We start from the raw sequence: 19,816 nt of genomic DNA, 5'->3' as shown, positions 1-19,816 counted from the left end.
ATTAAAATACAAATATGATTTGGTATTTTTTAAAGACACTCCGCCGATTTTTGTGTGCTAAACAATATGAACACTATTAGTAACGAATTATTTTTTTGCTTTTATTAATTTAAAATAATGAAAATGAGATTCGGATTTGATTTTTTGGATGAATAATGAATTAATAAAAATTACTTATATATATATATATATATTTTTTTGTCAATTTAAAATAATGAAAATTGGATTAGATTTTATGGATTTTGGGCCAAACACTATAAATTCTATTCGTCAGCTTTAATTATATTGAAGTTAAATTTGTGGATTTTTTAATAATTTAAAATGATAAAGAACCTCAATTTTTTATAGATAGCCCAATATAAATTTTTCTATTTATTGGTCACTATTTTTTTATATTGAAGTAAAATTCATGATTTTTTTTCATAATTTTAAATACCGAAGATTAACATTATATATTTCAGATTTCGCATTATTTTTTTGATAATTTTAAATACCGAAGATTAACATTATATTTTTCAGATGAATTATTTGAAAAAAAAAATAGAAAATCTAATTCCTCACGAATTAAAAATATAAATATTGCCGAAAAAATAAAGAAGTAAATAATGTATCTCTTAGATAATGATACCAAAAAATAAATAAATATTACAATAACAAATAATAAACTAAATAATACATAAACTAAAATAAGCTAAAAATCAAATCATATGCCAATGATCAGAGTTGACCAAATTTTGTTTAACCAAAACGAGTAATTTTCACTTGGTATTAAAAAAGAAACAAATTGGAGAAATTTCTAGACATTTTTTTTAAATATTATTAATTTCTTTTGCATAATACTTATAAATTTGTATTATTTTGACTGCTATTTATTATAAATGCCAGTTTATTTTAATTTCTTCTGATATTTGTTTTTTTGTCCAATCTGGTCGTTAGCATATTTTATGAAAATTAATGGAATCAAATATAAAAATATGGAATGAAAAAGTATAAATACAATTCTATAAAATATAAAAGTCTATAAAATTATAAATGCCAACCAAAGTTTATTTAAATAAAATTAAAAGGTTTGGTGAACTTGATCTGGCAGATTTTCTAAAAAATTAATTGAACCAAATATGAAAACATAGAATAAACAAGTATAAATGCAATTAGTAGGATCAAAAATTATAAATATGTTAAGAAAAAATCTCTTAAAAATGGTGTTTATCCATTATGTATAAATAAATTGCAGTGCTTAATACATAAGCTGCACAAAATAAAATTAATGAAGTAATTTTTAATACCAAAGTTCGTAGTAAAAGCTTAAAAATGATCAGAATTAAAAAATTTGCAGTGACAATATAAAATACTGCACATGGAAGAAAAAATGAACTTGAGGAAGGGCAAAAAAACCTTCAAAAGTTATCTAAATAAGGGGGCGGCCAATAATCACGTGATCGATTATTTAAGAATTTACCCACTTGGTGATATTCAATATTACACCCACCCAACAAACATCACGAGTATTTTTAATTACGGGAAAAAATTGTAATATTTTTTGAAAATGCTTTGATTTTTTTTTAAAAAATCAGGTGAAAAATACACATGATATCTTACTATATCCCTCCCTCCAGCCGCGTGATATTTCGCGATTTTTTTCAAATCCCCCCCCTCCCCATAAAAACCTCATGTGATCAATAGTAAGGTAACCATACGCCCCGGATTGGCCGGGATTTCCACCTTGTGTCCCGGGTTTTTCTTAAAGCAATATTTGTCCCGGATTTTGATTTTTTGTCCCGGATGTCCCGGTTTTTCGAAAATAAATAGTTAAATTAACAAAAATTAAGAAAACAAACTAACATATGCTATTTTTTTCAAATTAATTATGAAGAAAGTTGAATAGAACATATAGATCGAAAAATATAAGATATAATATCACAGATAAAGAAGTATTGCATATTATAGTCGAAGTATAAATCTTACTAAAACTTCTTACTGAAAGTCCGCAATTATGATAAAAAAAATTGATTTAAAAAAACTTTTTTATTACGTTTTTTTTATTGTATTCTTATAACAAAGAAATGAAAAATTATGTATTATATAAAGTCTATAAAAAAATTATGTTATATAAAATATAAGTTATATAAAAGATTAACACCCCCCCCTCCGACGTCTCGGATTAGCATAACAAAAAATTGCCGCCCCGGGTTTGACTTAAAAAAAATATAAGACCATTATTAATGGACACCCCCAAGGCCTTAAAGTTAGGAGATGTGATGTTGGAGAAGATTAAAAAGATCGTCAAAAGTTAACAAACGAAGAAATATTGCAGGATTGTGGTAAAAGAAAAAACTCTGCTGGATTGATAGGATTGTGAAAGAAAGGTAACAGAAATGAAACCATTTAGAGTAAATATTATCTTCTGCACGAGGCCATTGAAAAAATGCAAGTATCGAAAAAAACTGGTACGAAGAAGAATGTGTTTGACGAACGACTTATGACTTTGTCAAGGAAGCATGAGAACAAAATTAAAACGTGTACTATAAACAAGGAAGGTAATATGGACAAATAAAATATGGTGATTTTACGCCACAGACCTGTCTATGGACAGGATGCACCAACAGTAATGATTATAATAATGTATATTTAATCATATATCAATTATCAATTATCCTCCTTACGTAATGTCCTCCGTGCTGAAATTGGACACGATGGAATTGATGAAATTGTCCCTCATAATGACCGCCCTGATACTCTTCCAATCGCTCGCATTCTCTCCCAGGAGCAGACAGATTGACTCCAAGGCCACTTTGACGATCGCAGGAGGATTCGACATGGTACGAACTTCGACCAGGTGCTGCTTCTTGATCGACTTGACGGCTTTTGGTTTTAGAGATACATGAATTTTATGTTGATTAGAAGATGATGATTATGAGCCCAAAGTAAAAGACTCATGTCGGCATTAGAGTGTTCCTTAATATGGATATGTTCGAATTTTTTTACTACCAGGAGCTCAAATGTTTCGAAATTGTTAAAGAGAGTACGCGTAAGGTTCACACGCGATTGTAGTACAACTTATTTGCTACTGTACAAGATGGCTTTTAAGTGAAAATAAATACATCGTATAACAATTTTGAATAATGTTCATCAGTAATATGGTAACACTCGTGATGCACACATTTATTAGTGTCAACCATTATACACATTTATATTATGATAAATTATATATTTATAATAGCATTAAAAATATGTATAATATTCAAAAATGAAAATGTTATTGAAGTCATACTTCAAATATGACATGATCGGTTTGTCATTGTAATTAGCATTTAGAAATGAACCTTCATTAGAAAAATGAAGTAATTGCTGATTAATAAATTCTATTATAAGTGGATTATGTTAAACAACGCCTAAACAAATATTGTTTGAGCAACTTTAATGATCATGTAATAATTGTGTTTGAAGAACTTAATGGAATTAAAATTAGCATACATTCATTGACTGCTTGTATTATTTTTTTACTTATTCGCTGGCGATATAATCTCATTCTTTGAACAGCTGTAATATCTGTCTTGCCTAAAAAATATTTTCCATTTTAATAACGTGACCATATTTTTTTTTAAGTCAAATACCGGGACGGTAATTTTTAGTTACGGTAATCCGGGGGTAGGTATTAGCAACAAAACTTTCTTCTTAAATAGCAAATACTATTTAAGAATGCAATACAAATCAATTTGATTTTAATAAACCAATTTTTTTTAATCAAAATTACTGACTTCTAGTAAGATCTTTATTATTTAAATATGTGTTATATTATATCTTATATTTTTCGCTTTTAAACTTTAATACTTTAATCAATTTTTTACATAATTATAAAAGCATAAGAGCTTTTTTAAAAAATAGGACTTATGCTAGGCGGCAGTCGAAAAAAATTCATAATTTTTGTTATTTTTTGTCGAAATTTTTAATGTAAGAGGCTATTTTCCGCCTTCAGATTTCTGTAATAAGCAATTTTTTCATTCATAACGTATTGTTTCATATGAGCATATTCTTTGTACGTAACATTTTCGTATATTTGATGTGACAGTTGTAATTTTATTATCAAATTTGTGCGAAAATTTAATTTAAATCTATACCTTTTGAAAATCCGGGACAATCCGGAACAAAAGACCTACATCCGAGACAAATAATGCTTTTAAAAAAACCCGGGACACAAGGTGAAAATTCGGGATTTCCCCGGCCAAACCGGGACGTATGGTCACCTTAATTTTAATAACTTCTAAGATTGTTAGAAACTACGAATAATATAGAAATAGTTTCTAACCAATAAACTTACGCTTAGTACACAGCACAAATGTTTAATTTGTTTTATTATTTTCAAGGAACAGGGTAAAATATTCTTCTGATTCAGGCATTTTTCATTAAATCAAAATTTGTTCTACAATGTAACTATAATATGTTTATTTATCTATGCCGATTTTCTTGTTGATATCGGTACGCATACAACGGCAGTATTCTATTCACATACATGACGACTAATCACAAGCGACCCGTATAGACTCGGCCGTAACGCACTTCCGTTGCATTTGTACGGATTTACAATCTATTCGCGCCTAAAGAAGTTTTACTTGAAAAATCCTCTGAAAGTTTTAGCTCTTAATATTAACATTTAGACAGTAAGCAATTCAATTAAAAGTTTCCCATATGTGGTAGCATTTGTGAACTCAAATATTATGACACAAAAAAATATTTATAAAACACTTAACTTTTAATTAAATTCATGTGGACTGTGTAAAAAAAATATTTATTTAAGATTAATTTCGCATGAAAATATGTATTTAATTGGTGATATTAACACTCAAACTATAAGTAATAAATTGCCATCAAAATTACAAGTCCGCTCTCACAGATGGCACAAAATAATATAAGTTAATAATAAATATACAAGTTACATTGTAGTACAAATGTCGACTTAATGAAAAATGCCTGAATCAGAAGAATATTTCACCGTGTTCCTTGAAAATAATAAAACAAATTAAACATTTGGGCCGTGTACTAAACGTAAGTTTATTGATTATTTCTATATTATTCGACGTTTCTATAAATCTTTAAAGTTATTAAAACGGAAAATATTTTTAGGCAAGACAGATATTGCAGCTGTTCAAAGAATAAAATTATATCGTCAGCGAAAAAGTAAGAAAAATACAATCAGTCAATGAATGTATAGTAATTTTAATTACATGAAGTTCTTCAAACACAATTATTGCATGTTGAGTGAAGTTGCGAAAACAATATTTGTTTAGGCGTTGTTTAACATAATCCACTGTGTGAACGAATATTATAAAAAATATTAATCAGCAAACTTCATTTCTCTATTAAAGATTCAAGTCCTAAATGCTAATTACAATGACAAACCAACCATGTCATATTTGAAGTATGACTTTAATTACATTATTGTTTTTAAATATTATACATATTTTTAATGCCATTATAAATATATATTATATAATTTATCATTATATAAATGAGTATAATGGTTGACACTAATAAATGTGTGCATCACGAGTGTTACCATATTACTAATAAACATTATTCAAAATTGTTAAATGATGTATTTATTCTTACTTAAATGCCATCTCGCACAATAGCAAATAAGTTTTACGTCAATCGCGTGTGAACCTTACGCGCACTCTTTTTTAACTTCCCGTAGGGTAAGTTATTGTAATGGGCCGAAAATCGGAATTGAAAATTTTAACATTTCTCGACGTTTTGAAGGTTTTTGAACGTTTTGGCATACCTCAGAAAAAATGGATGTGTGTGTGTGTGTGTGTGTGTGTGTGTGTGTGTGTGTGTGTGTATGTATGTATGGATACAAATTTCCAGTCACGTTTTAGGGCGCACGGATCAACCGATTTGAATGGTTCAAAAAACATTCGATTCCTATTGATAGGGAAAAGAGCTGATTAGTTTTTGGCAAAGGCAGGTCCAGCCGTTTCGGAGATACGGAGCAAAGAGTGCAGAAAATAGAAATCGAATTTTTGAGAGAACGGAGTATCTGATTTGAATGATCTAAAAAGCATTCAATTAGTAATGATTGGGAGAAGTGCTTATTAGTTTTTGGCAAAGGCAGGCCCAGCCATTTCGAAGATATGGAGCTAAATATGTAAAAAATGGCAGTTTTTGAGAGAACTAAGCGTCCGATTTAAATGATTCAAAGAACTTTCTGCTTGTCTTAACAAAATAATTGATTTTGGAAAAAAAAATTTTGTTCAATTTTTTTTTTTTTTTTTTTTTTTTTTTTTTTAGTTTTATCAAAAATATTTCAGATTTTATTTTTAATTCTGGCTATAGTTCTAATATACTTTACAAATATTTTCAACTCTGCAATTCAGTTTATATAATTCTCATAAATATTAGACAATGTTACAATATTTATAATAATCTATTTGAAAACATTCAGTATTCCTCGAACATTTCGGTACGGGAAGTTCCAGCAATTTGCCTTAAGGCACGATGCCATAAATGCCTCAAGACAGAATTCCACTTACAGCTAGTTTTCTTATTAATTTGGACGCATTTGAGCCCTTGGAAGTAAAGAAATTCTTACATATCCATATTAAGGACCACCCTAGTGTAAATATTGGACTATGGTAAATGAATATGTTGATAAATCAAGTATATGTATCAATATGCCCCATTAGCAAATTCTAAATGTTGATAGTAATGTATCAAAACAAAACTATGTGTGTGTGCTTTCAGAGGCATATTAATACATATTTAATATAGTCACAAAAAATTAATAAAACATTTATATTATATTCGTCCATTCTGCAACTGGTCCAGCTCCTAAATTTTAAACTTGTTAATTATTTTACAACACCTGTTATAAATGAATATTATACATTATTGCACGTACTCCGGTTATAGTAATTTAATTTACCGAAGTAAAATTAGTAATTTTTCATCAGTTTGTTCCAGAGCATCTGCAGAAACGCAATGAAAGAAAATCACATAAATATTATAACAAAAAAATTATATATTTCGTTCCATGCGTTTCTCAGTCGTTAAAAAATTAAAAGCTTCATTATTTATATACGTTTTAGCTCAGGCAGTTAGCACAATTTAGAAAGAATGCATATATGTATTTACAAAGAGGAAGAAAAAGACGTTGATGGATACTATGATACGACGTCAATATAATATGCGAGATGCACTACGCAATCACCTATTTTGCACTAAATTTTTCTGCAAAGTATTATATAACAGACATACATACAAACACATTTGTACAACAAAATCCAGTTATTTACAGACATCGAGGGAGTTTTGGTGAAGTATTAACCAGTTAACGAAATAATAATTTATTAAGATCAGGGATTCCAATACCAAGATTCCGAGATACCGAAAACCTGAATTCAGTTTTTTTTTTGAATAGGTCTCGTTTATAAAAAATATAATGGAATTCTCAAAATCTAAATATTACGGATCTTGATGTCTTTACTAATTGCTTTTATATATCTTTAAAACCATTCGACTAACATAATTAATGAGTTTTGGTATAAATAGAAGATAAAAGTTGCTTTCGCAAAAGCAAAATATATATCGCTTCTGACGAGAATTTATTAAAATTATATTATAAAATTGCGACAAAATTAATTTTTGGTATTACTTATATTTTTATTCAAAATATTGATTACTCTACTAATGATATTTAACCGCAAAAGAATACAAGTAAGGAAAATTTGTTTCTAAGAATTTAATTATAAAAATAGGTGCTCCGCAAGGGTACGTGCAAGGACCTCTTCTTCCTTCTAATTTAAATAAATCCGTAAATCATCAAAAAAAAAACTCCTCCTTCTGATAAAAGATCAAATTGTTGATCACACCTACATACTTTTTGTAATTTTGGTGTCAGACGATTGAGAATGACTTAAAACGTGGGATAAAAAAAGTATTATTAACTTCCCGAAGTTATGTTTTATAAGTTTGTTTTCATAAAAAAATCCGATTCGCTAATTTTATGTTTTCTCGACGTTTCAAGCCATTCTGAATCGAATGAGGCCAAATTTGGAAAATGTGTGTATATGTGTGTGTGTGTATGTGTACGTGTATGTGAACAGATTTTTTGCTGTGAATCGATGTTTTCTCAAAAACGGCTGGATCGATTTCAAAAATTCAAAAGCCATTCGATGTATTTAGATAAAGACTAGGGTTTATCAATTTTGCGCAACGATCAGCCAGGCCGTTTCTTTGTAAATAGCAGAAAAGTGAAAAATTTTTCGTTCACGTTTAAGCCCACAATTCTGAATCGATTTTGAAAATTCAAAAACCGTTCGAAAGATATTGGTTGGAAATCGACCTGATTAGTTTTTGATAAAGATCGGCCAGGTCGTTTTCTGGTAATAAAGTGTTAACATTTTTTTTAGACGATTTTTATTAATTTTTTTTTACAATGGCTACCATAGTCTTATAGATACTAAAATATTAAGACCACACGACAAGACGTTTAATTTTATAAATTCGTCAAAGTTTGCAAAAATTAGTATCGTTTTTTTGGCCTTTGACTAAATTAGACCTTTCATCGTTTGCTCACAAACGCCTGAACCGATTTCAGAAATTTAAAAGCCATTTGATGTATCTTGATGAGGATTATCGTTTCACAGTTTTGTGAGACGATCTGCCGAGCCGTTTTTTTGTAATTTGAAAAAAGTGCTAAATTTTTCGTTCACTTTTAAGATCCTACTACCAAATCGATTTTAAAAAATCGAAAACTGTTCGAAAGATATTAGTTGGGAATGATACTGATTAGTTTTATGTGAAAATCTGCCGAGCCGTTTTCTTGTAATTGACAGTCGAATAAAAAATTTAAGCCGATTTTTTAGGAACTTTTTTGGCGATATATATCATGGTCATATAGAACTTACTGAAATATTACGGTCTTACGACAAGTAGTTTAATTTTAAAAATTCAACAAAGTTTGATTTGTGAAAATTTTCTTTTAGAAAATACTCCGAGAGTTAAAGTGTTCGTTCGTTCGTTTTCAATGATGTGTAAGAAATCCACTCGAAATACGTTTAATCACTCATGAATTAATTTATTTTTTATAAGTCGATTATTTACACATATCGGAAAGTTCATGTAACTTGCCTTAAGGCAAAAGACCAATACCAACTAGTTATATAATCTCATCAATTAACTGGTTAATAATCACCGATAATTAAACTCCACATATCAAAATCTCATCTTCACCCATGCCACAATATATAATACTCCGACTATTCTAATCAAGTTAATAGAGAAGAAGAAGGAAAGTTTTAGCAATATCTAGTAGCAGCGCTGCATTTATATTCATAAAGATGACTCTAATATTGATTTCGCGTACGTGATATTCGAAGTGTTGAAGTTGACAATAGTGGGTACAAAATTGTCTCTCATCAGGACAGATCTGATGGCCTTCCAGTCCAGGGCACTCTCTCCAAGAAGTAGACAGATCGATTCCAATGCTAATTTAACGATGGCTGGAGGATTTGCCATAGAACGAACCTCCACCAGCTGTTGCTTCTTGATGGACTTTACAGCTTTATTAGGTCGTAGAAAGTGTTATTTTGAAGTAAAATGCTTAATTACATATTTTGTATCCATTAGAAAAAACAATTAGTGTAAACTGCCTTTTAGGACGTTCCTAACTTAGGAATAGTTTCGTCATTGATCATTCAAAATTTGAAAATAATGAATAGTGCAGTAAACGGCGAGCAAAAATGGTATAAACTCTGATTTTTTTTACTGTGCTCCGAATTGCATGAAATTTTGGAATTAGGTTCATCTTAACCTCAAGTTCAAAAGTGAAAACAATTCGGGTTGCGCCACCAGCCCCCGGGGGGGGGGGGTTGGTACTTCTCAATAAATAAGTGGACATTATCGCTAGAAAACGTTTTTAATATTAAAGTATATATTTAAAAAATATTTTTTAATACATTTACCTTGCAATAAAATCATTTTCAACTCCGTGAAAACCCTAAAACCCTTCAAACAACCTCTAAATTGAAAAAAAAAACTCTTAAAAATAAATTTCGGTATGATATAATAAGAATTACGTATAGAGTAAATAATATTTCATGTTTTCTATCTTGATTATCGAATTTTGAATCCTTTTTAGACCCTTAAAAACAACCCTTTGATGAAAAATTGTTTGAAAAAATTATTTTGAAATTGAGAGAAAATTAAGAAATTCAAAATAATATGAATGTTATTTCAATTTCCCGAAAATAATTACCATATCCATAATTTGTTCACCTCTTAAAACTACCCTTGAATAAAAACAGTTAATATGACACTAATACCCAGTATAATTTTGTCTAAACTCGTACATTTGTTGTTCTTATTACTGCAATTATTAAACTTTCATGTGACTATAGTGATATAAAACTATATTAATTAATTAACACGTGAACCTCTCAGCCATAAGATACTTTACTATATAAGAATAAATCGCCTGCCAAAATTCTGTACCATGTGAAGATAAATACATTTCACAATCAACCGAATAATACAAAATTTTGTAAAAAAATAAATGTATAAAAATAATGTATAAAAAATAATGAAAAACAATAATAAACCAGAAAGATCCCTTTGATTTTTATGTATATGCTTTTATACGTATCTTATATTCTTTTTGAGATATAATGAAAACAAGTTCTATTTTAAAAAAATCGGGAAAAAAAGTTTTTATAAAATCGTGAGTTTTCTGAAAATAGTTTGTACTAAAGTAGTGAATCTGCTAGAATTCATCAAGATGTCTATAATGAAGTGAATTCTAGACGGAATGTGAATTACTTTAATTCTGGTGGAAATGGCGCTTATTAAACCATACGATTTAAAAGGAAAAAACATAGTATATGCTTCTTATTTGCATGATAGCTCAGTCATTTTTACACGCAAAAAACTTGTAACTGCACTCATTTTAAAGCTTATGTTGAGCACTATAAAACCCAATTTCACCGAAATGCATAAAATGTAAAATCTCGCCAGTAGCTGGCTTTAAATACAACAATTAAATCTTGAACGAAATAAAAAACGGCTTTGCCTTTTCAAATCTTGCTTAATATTATTTCTAGAACACTTTTTGAAACACCGATTTATTAAGATTTTTATTGACATTATTTTGTTCATTACATGATTTTCGTTAAAATGTATATTTTAGGAGATATTTGCAAAAAAAAGGAAGAAAGACGCCAAAAATATATGAATTTTTAGTGGCCTATAACTTGAAAAGTATTAGTTTCTTTGAAAAACTATAAAAGACATGTAATTACACAATTGAGAAGGGATGTAATCTCCCCGGGGGATGGTAGCGGAACCCGAATTGTTTTCACTTTTGAACTTGAGGGTAAGATGAACCTAATTCCAAAATTTCATGCAATTCGTAGCACAGTATAAAAAAATCAGACCCAAAACGCTCCGTTTTCTGCACTAGTAAAATAATTTCATTTTAGAAGCAACAAAGATCGCAAAATCTAATTTAGAGTTTAAACGAGATACGTTTATATATGCATTATAAAAATATAATCTGCCTGATATAAATAAATTTATTATTACTACAATAGGGATATTACAAAGGAGCAATGTAAATTTTCTATCCTACCTGTTTGGGCATCAATAACAGCCGGTTCGACTTTTTCCAGATCTGCCATAACATCCTTACGCTTTTCTTCAATTTGCACAGTTTGTTTAGAAAGTGCCACTTGAATTTCTTGAGACTGAACCTTCTTCTTTTCAGCTTCTTGCTGATCTTTCATCATTTGCTTCAATTTAGCATTGGCAGCATCGTTCTTGGCTTGCAACTCCTGAAAAAAAAGAAAACGATATAAAATACCCCAGTCCCAAAAGAAAGTTGGTTTGATAAAGAAGGTAAGTAAGTAATAAGTCGTTTATGTAAAAACTAGTTGGTTTGGTATTTAGCCTTGAGGCAAGTTACATAAACTTCCCGATATGTTTAAATAATCGACATAATCAATAAAAAATAAATTAATTTATACGTCATTAAAAGTATTCCGAGTGGATTTATTACACATAATTGAAACGAACGAACACTTTGACTCGGAGTATTTTCTAAAAGCAAATTTTATATAATTGAACCAGTTTTCAGAACTTTAATGGTTTATTATGTTTATTAAGACCAAGTACTCTAGCGTTATACCAAGTAAATAGTCTAATTTTAATTTTAACAAATCTCAAAAGCACTACTCATTTTCTCAAACTTTGATGAATTTTTAAAATCAAACTATTTGTCGTAAGGCCGTAATATTTCAGTAAGTTCTATAAGACCATGGTATATCACTAAAAAAAATCCATAAAAATCGATTTAAATTTTTTTTTCAACAGTTAATTACAAGAAAACGGCTCCGTAGATTTTCACCTAAAACTAATCGGTACCATTCCCAACTAATATCTTTCGAACAGTTTTTGATTTTTTAAAATCGGTTCGGTAGGATGAGCTTAAATGTGGACGAAAAGTTTAACACTATTTTTCAAATTATAGAGAAACGGCTTGGCAAATCGTCGCACAAAACTGACAAACGATAGTCCTCACCGAAATACATCAAATGGCTTTTAAATTTCTAAAATCGGTTCAGGCGTTTTTAAGAAAACGTCGATCAAAGACTTTATTTTGACAAATGTCAATAAAACGATACCAATTTTTGCAAAGTTTGACGAATTTTTAAAGCTAAACGAGTTGTCGTAGGGCCGTAATATTTTAGTATGACCTAGAAAACTATGGTATCTACCGTCAAAAAAAAAATCATAAAAATCATCGAAATTTTTTTTTTAAAAACTTTATTACAAGAAAACGGCCCGGCCAATCTTTACCAAAGTTTATCTTTATCAAAGTTTTACCAAAAACTAATCAGCACGATTCCCAACCAATATCTATCGAATGGTTTTTGAATTTTCAGAATCGATTCAGAATTGCAGGCTAAAACGTGGACGAAAATTTTTTGACTTTTCTGCAATTTACAAAGAAACGGCCCGGCCGATCGCCGCACAAAACTCAGAAACGATAGTCCTCATCGAGATACATCGAATGACTTTTAAATTTTTGAAATCGTTCCAGCCGTTTTGGAGAAAACGTCGTTTTGCGGCAAAAAATCTGTTCACATACACACACACACACACACATACTTTTTCCAAATTTGGTCCCATTCGATTCAGAATGGCTTGAAACGTCGAGAAAACATAAAATTAGCGAATCGGATTTTTTGATAAAAACATAAACTTCTCCTTCGGGAAGTTAAAAATTGTGGGCCATGTTAAAATTTCAAAAATCTATTATGAAAACCTAAATGTTAGTTGCACCACTAGTTATTCATTTTTATGCAACTTGCCATAAGGCATAGTGCCACTAACTATTTATAATTACCTGTGATTTAACAGCAAGACTCTTCTGCATCTCCTCTACTTGTTCCACCGTCTCTGCAATTTTATTAAGACCAACGTTCAAGTGCAACTGCTGTTCCTCCAAGTCGCTTCTCTTCTCAGAGTACAGTTTTACGAAATGATGGATGAAGTCCAAATAATGCCTGAAAAAAATTAATACAAAACAATATTAAGATAAATTCCTAGTTACTTTGTTATCTATTACGTTTCTATTATCTACCTGGGTGTGATGGCAGCAGTACGTCCTCCCCGTTTAGCCAACCTGGCATTGGCCTTGTGCAAGGTCTGGTGGACATATACGAAAGCATTTACGACTGCATCACGATGACTAACACAGGCTGGTAAAAGTGCGCACGAAGCAGGGAAGAAGTCTGGTGCACGCCAGGATGAACGGTCCAAATCCACACGAGATGTGAATTCTTTGCCAACCTGAAGTAACCAGAATATTATTGTAAATAACAAGAAAGGTGATGTAAATGGAAAAAGGAGAGTGTTTGATTTGTACCTGGAACAGAGCACCATCACTCCAATCACCAAACCAGTTAAGAACACACCTATTGAAGAGAGCTGGTGATGTTGCAGCTCTGTCTTTCAAACCATCAGTCGAAGGATTCATTGTGAAGACAACGTGCAAGTTGCGCATGACTTGTCCAGTAAACCTGAAAAAAAAAACCATAAACATTAATCTTCTTATATATAAAAATAGAGCTCTCGATCGAATGATCCGCTAAAACTCGAAAACGGCTAAACCGATTTGGCCAGTCTTAGTCTTGAAAAATTCGTGCTAATCAGTAGGTTGTCGGAAAGGTGAGATATTATTTCAAAATCGCGTAGGAACTTTACATTTTTAAATTGAACATTTTTGTAGAAGCGTAATTTGAATAAAACAATGGACGGTGGCTAATACGTCAAATGTCGAACGTTTTTAACAGATGATATTCAATTACGTTTAATAGAATGTTTAACATTAATTGATTATGATTAAATTGTAGTAAGTAGTTTTGTTTGCAGTTTTATCTGTACACAAAAACGTTATTGAACGGATCGCAAATGTTACTAGAAACTCAAAATATCAACTTTTTTGAAATATTAATATGAAAATGCACTTTTTGGCGTTGTAGCACTCTTTTTGCAAATCATATTTTTTCAAACACGGTGCTCGGAAAAATCTCATTTGTATAATTATATACTCATTGGTATTTATAAAACATTTTCTAGGTTATATTATTTTTTATTCATGTTATTTAAATTTGGTATCGCTCAAAGGGACATTTTATCGAATAACATTTTCCCAGTTAAAACTTCCCAATATTTATCGAAGAATAGATAGTAATATATGAAGGTCCGGGGTTAAAAAGGTCCACCACCGATGTGTCAAAAATCAGTAAAGTTAAGCATTGTTTTACAACAATATTTGAAAGTAGAGGGAAAAAGATGTATAACCAGCTATAACCTTGATTCTCATGGGAGATAAACGGTAATCTTTGAAAATCCATAATAAAAGTATTTTCTTCCGTTGGTAGTTTTATAGCATTAGTTAAAAATGTAATTATTTTGTAAAATACCTTTCAAATTAAAATAAGACATTAAACCTGTTTGCCATCTGGCCGTTCCAAGTTACCCTGCCTATAGGGTAAAAAGGTCTAGAAAACAAATTTTTGTAAGAAAGCAAAAAAGCTTTTCTACAATGATGAAGTAGCTGGCAGTTTTACTGAACGTAGTCAGATAATTGTTCGTTTAAAATGTGTTATTTGTTGTGATATAATTGTTACGGTTTTCACAATATAATCAATATTTGCTCAAAGTCAAATTGGACCTTTGTGCCTCGCCCTACTCTGCATATATACTTTTTATTAAATTTACTTTAATTCATCGAATGTAACTTGAAACTTTTCAAAAAGCAGGTCAAAGAAGAAATACTTAATTCATTTTCTATCTCTCCTCAAAGAAATTTGAAAATTTTATATAAGCTCAGTAGTATTATTTACAATTAAACACAAAATCCAGAATCCAAAAAGAATCTGAAAAACTTAAAACGTAATCAATAAGTCAAAAGATAAAAAAAGACTTGGTTCGGATTATATCATGGTTTCTATAGAAAGTGTATAAAACTTCCAGTTTGATTATATTGACAAGATATAGACAAACTAGTGGGGTTTATTGTTATTATAATACCTCATTGTATATAGCATACAAACAACACTAAAAGTATTTATATTTTTGATTCTCTAGAAATTGTTTAGAATATACCTTACTTAGCAAAACAACGTTTGACGAGTTGGCCTAGTAACAAATAAAACATTATCATATTTAATAATTCATATTAATTTACGCATTCAAAGAAATCCCAAAAGTCCTCATCGTTCCGGTGCGAGCTAAAAAATTGGCCTGAGGTGGTCCAAGGTAAAAAAAAAAGTGAACATTTCGCTAATTTCAGCTAAATGGTCAGTTTTTCAATATTGAGAGCATAAAAGAGACAATATTGTAGAGCATATAATTATCTACAAAAAATGTATCAATACTTTTTTCCATCAGGGCCACCGTTCTAAAGATATATCACTTTGAAAAGTACGTTTAAACGCCACTTATGAAGTAGTATGCTTAGCGCGTTTTCTTACGTGCCCAGTAGGTATTGTAATTGTAACCTTCACCCTGATTTTAGGTTTAAATTACCCAGGCTAATAAGTATATATTCTATTTACCATTTATACAATTCCTCATTAGAATCGAGCATCAGTCCTTCCCTCTGTGCGCCTTCTTTACACTGTGTCATAAGAGTGGTGTACTCATCGCCTTCGAATAAACCAGGAACTTCACCATTGGCAAGTAAAGTATTCATACGTTCAAGGAAACCAGAATCCAGAACATTAGATTCGTCCAGGATAAACGCTATCTTCTCATCTTTGCAACCTGATCGGCGCAAAACGCAACGTAGATCTTCATCGAAATCTTCACCTGTGTATTTGTTATGAACCTAAAAAAAAAAAAAAATATAATCATCATAAGGGGCACAACTAGTGTAACCGCCTAAAAAAGGTGCTTTTTGGGAATTTATATTAAAAAATTACTTTATCAATCATTCCAAAATTTTAAGAATATATTTACACATGTTTTAAGAATACATAGTAAAATTTTTTAAGAAAAAAATTAAATATTTTTCAAGTTATCGTCGATCTCCAACGGCGCTTCAAAAAAAGGCCCTTCACTGCTGCAGTGATTCCGGCCTTCTACGTGGATGAAATTTAAAAAAAAAAACTCATTAAACTAGATAATATTGTCTGTAAAGTGACCTACGGTAGAAAAAAAAAATCAAAAATTGACAAAATGGCGGCGTTTTAAAAAAAAAGTCGAATTTTACCCAAAATTTTGGTCGTTTTTGCGCTGCCAGAATTCGATTTTTGATCCGATCAAAAAATCGATAGTTCATTTTACGGAGAAATTTATATAGAATAAGTAAAAAAAAATTTGATAGTGATCGGATCATTTATTTTTGAGTAATCGCTGCAGCAAATTCGAAAAATTCTGTTTGAAGATATAATAATAGTTATGCTATATACTATATATGCACTCTTTTAAATGGACGTAACTCAAAAACTATGAGATATCGATTTAAAATTTTAATGTTATTTTTAAAGCAAAATATAGCAAAAGCAAAATATGAATAAAAACAAAAATAGATTTTTTCGAAATTTCACACTAGTTCTGGCCCTTAAACTTGGAGCTTTTTATTACTATTTCTATTATTACCTTAATCTGGAATACAGACAGGCCGTTCATCCAGGCAACAAATCTGGACAAAGTAGTTTTACCAGCACCAGACACTCCAATGAGTAACAAATGACCCTGGGGTTGTCTAAAGATTCTGTCGATACGCAAAACGTGTTCAAGAACCTCATCAAACAGAACCAATGGTACATCAAGTTCTTCTTCATAGAAAATCTGGAAACAAAAGTTCATTTAGTATTTCTGCAACAAAAATATTGATAGTAAAGATTATCGGTTTTCAAAAGCCGGTTTTAAAAAACAGTTTTTTGGCGGAAATTATGGAATTCGAAAACCGGTTTTTAGTGAAAAAAGTCGGTTTTCACTGTACAAAATGGAAAATGACAAATATAGCCAAATATAAAAGATAGATGAAAGCGTTTTGATTCTTGAAATCATATCGGTTCAATAGCATTTGATATCTTATCAGTCTGCAATGGTTCCCAGAAATTGTATACAATTAATTTAGATTTTTATACCTGTGTATATATTAATTTAAATCAGTGTGACGTATTCTTGAAGAAGTAACTTTCTCTACTCAAACTTAAAAAAAAGAGTTTTAAACCCTAGAAGCCATAAATTAAAGAACAAAAAACTTAGAATTATTATATAAGGCTTTAAAAACAATTAAGCGTAATTTGGTCGCAAGTGTGAGAGTATTTTCTATTTCAGGAAATTTTGTGAGTAAACAAAGGACATGTCTAAGTAGCAATTCGATAGACATTTTAAGTTTTTTTAAATCATATTTTATTAAACAAAAAATTAGAATGTTTAAAATTAAATAATTAAAATTGCTCGGAAAAGACCTTATACAAGTTTAGCTTAATTGTTTTTAAAACATAAATTGATATTAACGAGTGTGTATCACCATGTATCTATTTTTTTTTTTAATTTTTAATTTAATGAATCTTTTTTATTTAAAAATGTATTATTTTAATTTATTCAAAAACTTTCCTTTCACTACCATAAAAATATTTTTATTCTTATATGTGAAAATGATGCATGAATAACGAATAATTATTTTCAAAGTTATTTAATCCAGATAAACTAATATTTTTTAGTTCTACTAATTAAAATTAAAACAATTTTGTTTACCATCTATAAAGTTGAACAATAAATAAATTCAGTCAAATACTGCTCTAAATTACACTAAATTTGCGGATAAATTACAGAATATTTGAGCAAAAATTTATTTTCTATATAAAATTCGAAAACCGATTAAATCGTTTTTTTTTAGTGAAATTAAAATTCGAAAACCGATTTTCTGAAATGTCGGTTTTTGTATAAATCTCAATTGATAGTCTTCTTACCTTTAACCTAGCCTTAACGTATTCTCGTAACTCCTCCCTGTTAACAGGTACATAATGCTTGTGCAACCAATTGGAGAACAATATGGGTCTCTCCAAAGCTTTGTGGGCATCAATACCCGGGAAGTGTTTCAGAGCCACAGCATCAATATTTTCATTCGTCCACCTGCGTTCACTTTCTTCAACCAAACGATCTTGGAACAGACGTAAAGCCTCATGGCCCCATAAGCGCACAAGACCTTCCACGGGTAAAGCATCCAGAGGTCTGAGGGTAAAATTGACAATATTAATTCCTAGTTCAATCACCAAAGTGTGTATTCGATTAGTACCTGATAGCTTCACAGATTCCTCGTACCCATCTGGTCATCTCACGAGGTGAATACACATAATGGGGTTGCATGTCTTGAGTGAACCGGTCTTGGGATGCTAAATAGAATTCTACCATGGCATTTGTTAAAGGTTCTGCGTATCCTTTGAGAGCTGGCATTAGTCGCAACATGGCTCTGCTGAATGTGCCATAGATCTAAAAAAAAATAAAAAAATTAGAGGACGTCCTTTGGAAAAAAATCACGAAATATTACGCGAGGGAGGGAGGGCGGTTATAGTAAGTAGTAAGATATATAAGTAGTAAGGCAAATTGCTGGAACTTCCCGTACCGTATTGAAATGATAAAAAAATATTAAATAGATTTTCAAATAGATTTTTATAAATAATCTAAATTTTATAATATTGTGTGTGTATGTGTTTTGTGTGTTCGCATTTTTTCGTTCACGTTTTAGGGCGCACAGACCAACCGATTTGAATGGTTTAAAAAACATTCGATTTCTATTGATAGGGAGATGTGCTGATTAGTTTTTGACAAAGGCAGGTCCAGCCATTACGGAGATATGGAGCAAAGGGTGCAGAAAATACAAATCGAGTTTTTGAGAGAACGGAGTATCGGATTTGAATGATCTAAAAAACATTCAATTTGTAATGATTGGGAGAAGAGATGATTAGTTTTTGGCAAAGACAGGTCCCGCCATTTCGAAGATACATAGCTAAATTTTGAATGATCTAAAAAACTTTCTGCTTGTATTAACAATACAATTGCTTTTGAGAATAAAAAGTTATTACATCTTTTTCTATTTTCCATAAAGTATTTTTGTCATTTTGGATAAAAAATGCAAAAAATTGCCTAGACTAAGCACAGTCTAAGCGCCACTCTGGTACAAATGTTCACCCAAGTGTGTTTAGACTGTCTATGTAATGGAGCACTTTTCCAATTTTGTGAAAACTATTGAATGAAAATGTGAAAATGCCGCCGAGCTAAGCACAGTATAAGTGAAAAT

At 30.3% G+C, this 19,816-nt stretch overlaps 1 protein-coding gene across 10 annotated transcripts in view; it reads right to left on the bottom strand.

Moving 5' to 3' along the window:
• The window catches only part of LOC113389344 (dynein heavy chain, cytoplasmic), a 125,191-nt gene that overhangs the window by 68,979 nt on the left and 36,396 nt on the right, over nt 1-19,816 (bottom strand). For 6 of the 10 annotated variants that reach the window (XM_026626388.1, XM_026626389.1, XM_026626393.1 and 3 more), the window contains 9 exons: nt 18,815-19,008; nt 18,489-18,750; nt 17,164-17,355; nt 16,119-16,390; nt 13,922-14,075; nt 13,637-13,845; nt 13,400-13,559; nt 11,624-11,825; nt 2,664-2,862 (listed from right to left, as the gene is read on the bottom strand). In XM_026626388.1, the coding sequence (XP_026482173.1) occupies nt 2,664-2,862; nt 11,624-11,825; nt 13,400-13,559; nt 13,637-13,845; nt 13,922-14,075; nt 16,119-16,390; nt 17,164-17,355; nt 18,489-18,750; nt 18,815-19,008 (1,844 nt within the window). Of the gene's footprint in view, nt 1-2,663; nt 2,863-9,364; nt 9,561-11,623; nt 11,826-13,399; nt 13,560-13,636; nt 13,846-13,921; nt 14,076-16,118; nt 16,391-17,163; nt 17,356-18,488; nt 18,751-18,814; nt 19,009-19,816 lie in introns of all 10 variants that reach the window. The other 4 variants (XM_026626398.1, XM_026626396.1, XM_026626397.1 and 1 more) reach the window with 1 other exon arrangement.

This window comes from Ctenocephalides felis, unplaced genomic scaffold (assembly GCF_003426905.1).
Source record: "Ctenocephalides felis isolate EL2017-DRISC unplaced genomic scaffold, ASM342690v1 CF-g0.4_SCAFFOLD_03573, whole genome shotgun sequence".
Lineage (NCBI taxonomy): Eukaryota > Metazoa > Arthropoda > Insecta > Siphonaptera > Pulicidae > Ctenocephalides > Ctenocephalides felis.
The sequence above is the reverse complement of the archived record's forward strand: the minus strand, read 5'-3'. Positions and strand labels throughout refer to the sequence as shown.